General features: G+C 35.4%; 1 protein-coding gene across 1 annotated transcript in view; it reads left to right on the top strand.

The window, feature by feature from the left end:
• The first annotated feature begins 272 nt into the window (after positions 1-272).
• LOC117294512 (actin-binding LIM protein 2-like) overlaps positions 273-6,000 on the top strand; it is a 67,202-nt gene continuing 61,474 nt past the window's right edge. The window contains exons 1-2 of the mRNA XM_033776958.1: positions 273-400; positions 2,591-2,695. Coding sequence (XP_033632849.1) covers positions 322-400; positions 2,591-2,695 — 184 coding nt within the window. The 5' untranslated portion in view covers positions 273-321. The remainder of the gene's footprint in view (positions 401-2,590; positions 2,696-6,000) is intronic.

Below are 6,000 nucleotides of genomic sequence, written 5' to 3'. Positions count from 1 at the left end.
TCCTAGTAAATTGAAACTCTCATTTCACGGTGATATAAGTTTTATGCATTCTCGTACTCAAATTGATTAAACCTCTGTCCCCATCCCCAAAGTTGGATTCGTAGTAAATAGTACCTGGCCCTAAAATGAATAATGAATGAGCTGTCATCTGGGCATGGAATCAGTCCATGCATCAGATGATACTAGTCAGTGTGTGGAAGAGTTGACCGCACCATTCATAGTGGCACGTAGTTGCACTGCATTCAGACACTCTAAGACAAGGCACACGCTAGGGAGGGGGATCATAACCACTAAGGATTCTACAACTTATAAGGACATTTAATGGCTGCATTTTTGGTGATGACAAAAGCATCTATTATTTGGAATGAATTTTACATCAAGAGAGTTACGGTTAGTAAAGGTGAGTAGATGAACACTGTTTTAGTTACTCATGTTCCATGGACCATAAGGTTTCAGAAACCTAGTTTTTTAAACGATTGTTCCAGATTCAATATGTTGAGATTTATTAGCTTTTGTGAATGTTTCAATGTCACAAAAATTATTCAGAAACTTGGAAGTTTAGATACATCAGTGTAATGTGAATAACAGGGAAATTACTTGTATTGACACTTGTTTTGTTATTTACACAGTCTGTGTGATTTAGTTGCAGTGCTGTTTTGACCATTTAAGACTGTCTAAATGACATATTTTGGAGACTTGTAAAAGTTAGTGTTGGTTGTCAGTGACTTCAATGGCAGGGTATACTTGGTCTACTTGGTCCTCACTTGTTCTATCCATGTCTATCATGCATAAAATAACACATCTGAAAATTTGGGCTCAATTGGTCATCGAAGTTGCAATATATTAGTCAAAGAAAAACACCCTAGAATTGTGTGCACTCAGATTCCAGAGAAGGCTTCATGCGCAAAGCCTCTCTCGGTAACAGATTCAAATTTTGGGGGTTAAAACTTTCTCTTTCTCTCAAACTATTACTTCAAGTGGAGTGGTTTCTCACAACATCTTACTATCAACAGCTTTTCCTTCTTGCCAAGTTAGTTTTTTTTATGGTAATCTTAAACATGAATTAATTGATACTGTTTTGAATTAAACTTTGATTAACTTAAGTAATATCAACAGAGGTGTAATGATTGTTCTTTACACTACATTAAGTAATCTGTCATGCATGCTAATTGAGAGTGACATATACAGTGTTATTTCATCGTTCTGTAGTAAAAGGCTATAGTTACAGCTGATGCTACACTCATCACAGTTTGCTTTGAAATTGGGGCTACAATAATACAGATTGGCTATATTGCATGTTAGGTACCAACCTTACTCAATGAGGCTTGCTTGCTCGTTGCCAAAAGGCTGTTTTTCATTACACGAGCCTTTTAAAGTGAGTAACCATGGAGCAGGTTCTTACTTTCTGTTTAATTACTGTATGACATTTGCAGTGTTACGTTTTAGTGTTTATTAAACTGCCTTATGGAATTTGATACATTTATTTTGTTGTTTGAGTAAGTCACAAAATGCCTGCATGCACATCTTGAGAGAGTCTGTGAATATGGCCATATACAATGTACAATGTACAGGCAAACCGTTAGGATAGAGTGAAAGCGAGAACATGGATCATGACACCTTTATCGTTAAATATTAAGTTAATCAATCCAATCAGATGTACAAAACTGTACAAAACTGCATTCCCAAACTGATTAAATCGTTAATTGCTGTGACAACCAAACGTTAACATTGTAAAGAAATGCTTTGTTCTACGCTACAGTTTAATTGGTAACGTGCAGTGCGATTAAACAAGACAGCTGACAATTATCAAGTCTGAAGTGCAGTCTCCCTTAACATGTCCTGACTCCTATTTTCACCATTTAAGTTCTGAAAACCTAATGACCTGAACTATCAGAGATTTAATGCAAGTCTTTAATTTCCTAACTCGTGTTTGTGCAGTCTTGACAAATCTCCTTTTCCCTCAACGAGCTCTTGAAATCATTTAAGAAAGCCAAAGACAGGCCCGGTATTTTCATGGAGGCATAAGAGTAAATATATATGTTGAAGTATAAAATGTACATTTTTCTCATAAAACAGATCCCCTTACTACGAGTTAATATTTTAGGTTAGGGAGTATGAAATACAGAAGGTTTTAAAGTAGGTGTTGTGTTTCAAGAAAGGAGAGGTCCATGAATGCAACCCAAGTTCTGTATTTTATTTGATGGTCTGGAACGTCTGCTGGATATTTCTGAAATTTTGTACCCAAAGACAAGTTTTTAGATAAATGGAAACCCCAAAATAAGCTACCAAGGTTGTAAGAATATATTTTATTTTACTCAATCCACAATCTTGTTTATTACAGAACTTCAGTGAAATAACATTTAACAAAACATTGGTATAATTTGTTCTCATCAGAAAAGCCACCTTTGGTTGGTCCCAATACTTACAACAAATGGAAAACTACTTTTACAGTTTGTTCTGAGCATTGTTTGTGGAGCTGATATTCCAGATCTCAGCTACATAAATATTTGTTTTCTCCCCTCGGAAGACAAAATAATTTTGCCACCATGAACTAAACCAATATGTTCTGTTTTTATTTTCTTGCTCGTAGGTCAGAAGAAGAAAGTAACATGCCGTGGTTGTCGTAAGTCGTGTTCCGGTGAAGTTCTCCGTGTCCAGAATGAGTATTTTCACCTCAAGTGTTTCCGATGTTGTCGTAAGTACAGTACATGTTGTTAACTAGACACCTTAATGGGGGGAGGGGGTGTGCAGGATTTAGTGACATAGTGACATCTTCATGGCTGAGGTTTTGGGGGGAAAACTTGTCCACCAAGAAAGAGAATGGCAACAGCCTTAATTGGTTTTCAAGGATGTCACGAAAATCTGTGGCCATCATTCAGCATGGTGATTGGTATACTATACCTGTATTCGATGAGCATTCATTTTCTCTGTACGGACTCCATATGAAGTGTTCTTCAAGACTTTTTCATTTTCCATCGGAACATCTTGGAAAAGGGGACCCTGCTCTTTGGGAAAATTAATTCTAGACCTTAAATAGGAAATTGTTTCTTTATTTCAAAATACTTAAACATAAATTTGTTGATATCATTTCTAGTTTCAAAAAGGAGTTTTAAGGACTGATAAACTAGTAAAAGTTCTTCTCTTCAAATTTGAAACAGAAATCTATTTATACGTCTATTTTGCTTCTTCTTTCAATTTGAGCAAGACCTCTCTAAGGGTGAGGTTATTAAACTAGAAGTAGCCTCTAGCTCTGCTGATTAATGCTATGCAGTTGCAAACAAACAAAACCATCTTGAGAAAACACAGATGTGTTTGCTACTTTGCTATGGTCTGTTTCTATTGGGGTATCATTGTGCTGATTATCACAGGCTGTCCATTGGGCAGTCTAACCACTGGGGCTTTTAGGGGTAGCGGACATATCTCCAGGTACTTCATTTATACCAACAAAGTAGATAAAAGCACCAAATAGCTCCTAAATTTATTTCATTTCCAAAAGTGACTCATCATTGGATTTTTGATTGACTTCTGCCTTCTGGAACCATCTTTTCCCCCCAACATCACAAAAACAATCCGTGCAAATTTCCTGCCCTGGTGCTAGCTGATCCATGTTCAGGATTTGTCCATAATGCTCTGTTAAGTTGCCTTTTAGTACTTTTCATTTAGGCTAGCAGCTTATCATCTTAAGAACAAAACTGAATTTGTTGGGATAAACTTCAATAAATCAATAAACCATAAAAGTACAAGTCATACTGGGTAATCACCAACCAGCATATCTAAGTGACCTTCCAACTGCATATTAATTCATTAAGTTATTAATTCATACAATTTAAGTGGTATGGCCCATTAGGTAAGTGGCCAATGTTGATGGTACTGCAAAGCATTAACAACAAGTTAGCTGTAATGGTATACAGTATAGTGCATAGTTTCTGAAACAAATCTAGCATATAGATATTTAGGGCCATTCACGGTCAAGTACAGAATACCCGCTTACTGTCATTAAATCCCATCTGGTTAATGCTGTAATTGCTGCTAGTAATCCCTGGCGACCAATGGGAGTCAATTTAAAAATACACAATTTCTTGTTTGCACTACAGTGGAACAGAATGAAGGATGATGCTGTGACTACTGCGGTTTACAAACGCTGTTAAATTATACATAGACAAATAATCTGGGCCTAATTTCATAAAGCCTGTCAGCACAAAAATGTGCTAAGCACAGAAATATATTTCCTAGCAGAAGTAGGTTACCAGCCAAATAGCCATACAGTTTACAATGCTGTGACTGTTACCCCAACTACTTCTTGCTTAGCAAAGATATTTGATCAAAGCCTTCATGAAACTGGGCTCTGTTGGAATGAACTAAACTTCTACTTGGAATGTTTAGTATAGTAGTTTGCCTCTTGATGTGTGAACTAAACTTGTACTTGGAATGTTTAGTATAGTAGTTTGCCTCTTGATGTATGAACTAAACTTCTACTTGGAATGTTTAGTATAGTAGTTTGCCTCTAGATGTATGAACTAAACTTCTACTTGGAATTTTTAGTATAGTAGTTTGCCTCTAGATGTATGAACTAAACTTCTACTTGGAATTTTTAGTATAGTAGTTTGCCTCTAGATGTATGAACTAAACTTCTACTTGGAATGTTTAGTATAGTAGTTTGCCTCTAGATGTATGAACTAAACTTGTACTTGGAATGTTTAGTATAGTAGTTTGCCTCTAGATGTGTTTGCATAAGTTCAGCCTTTTTGTACAACTACAATATTAAATGTATAACATCACAGAAAGCTAAAAAACCTTTTTATTCTGCTGTTACCATCTCAGTCAGAGTCCCTGAATGGAATAAGAATCTGAATGCTAATTCCCATTATACAGACAGGTGCCCAGACCTTTTTCTGTTGCAGCCTCTGTTAACTAACTTGTGTTGATTTCAAATGCAAGATGGCTGCTGCATGATGAAAAGTTCTGTTACTGATGGACAATGCAGACAGAAAGTATTACTATGGAGACTTCTATATTCAATTCTACACTGATCTAGAATATGTCCATCATGTGCGTGCTATACATAGTTCATTATAGCTATTCATAGCCAGCTAGCTACACCATGATGAGTATTTCAGACTTTAATATTGTGCAGATGTGAAATGGTTTATTGGTCAGTAAGGAGTTAGTAAACTCCCATTGGGAATGGTACAGGCTTTAGACTTGATGAGATTGTTGCTAGATTCAATGTTCTGATGACAGATCTACAATTACATCTCTCTTTCAATTTAAGATGCCATCATTTATGAGCAAAGAATCACAATAATGGGGATGTTCATACCGTCATGGTAAAAATACCACAACATTGCAATGCACTTGTAATTTACAAACTCAACCAAAGTATTGTGTGACTGTGAACACTCTTCTTCTAACTACTACTTGTGGCTGAATTACCATGTTAAAAAAAAAATGTTTTTACAAATCAATTTTTTAAATATTTTGTTTGTTTGTTTGTTTGTTTGTTTGTTTGTTTATTTGTTTGTTTGTTTAGATGTTTTATGCAATGTTACGCTGGTTGTTAAACAATAGTGTATAGGCATAGATAGGTTTTGACAATTGATTAAAAATAATTTGGCAATTTCAATTTACAAGAAATATCAGGAAATTAAGGAAACACATGATCAATATTTCAGCCAGACCAATACACTGTTATTACAAGCGTGTCCACTAACTCATCTTAAATCTTTACATTCAAGACTAACTCGAGCACACTCTTTGTTATTGTTTGAGTACTGTTTGAAATAACAATTATTAGTCATCTATTTATAAAACATATGCCTAATTCGATTTCTTGCTTGAATGGGGATAAATATTTCCTTACAAAGCGCAGATATTAATAATAATGAAGAATCGTTTATAACCTTGTAATAACATGGTAAATTAAGTAACTTGTCAGGAATGAGCAGTCATGCGTGTATGTTTACGTGAGACTATATAGTATATACTATGTTGATGTTTGAT

Source organism: Asterias rubens, chromosome 9 (genome assembly GCF_902459465.1).
Source record: "Asterias rubens chromosome 9, eAstRub1.3, whole genome shotgun sequence".
Taxonomy (NCBI): domain Eukaryota; kingdom Metazoa; phylum Echinodermata; class Asteroidea; order Forcipulatida; family Asteriidae; genus Asterias; species Asterias rubens.
The sequence above is the reverse complement of the archived record's forward strand: the minus strand, read 5'-3'. Positions and strand labels throughout refer to the sequence as shown.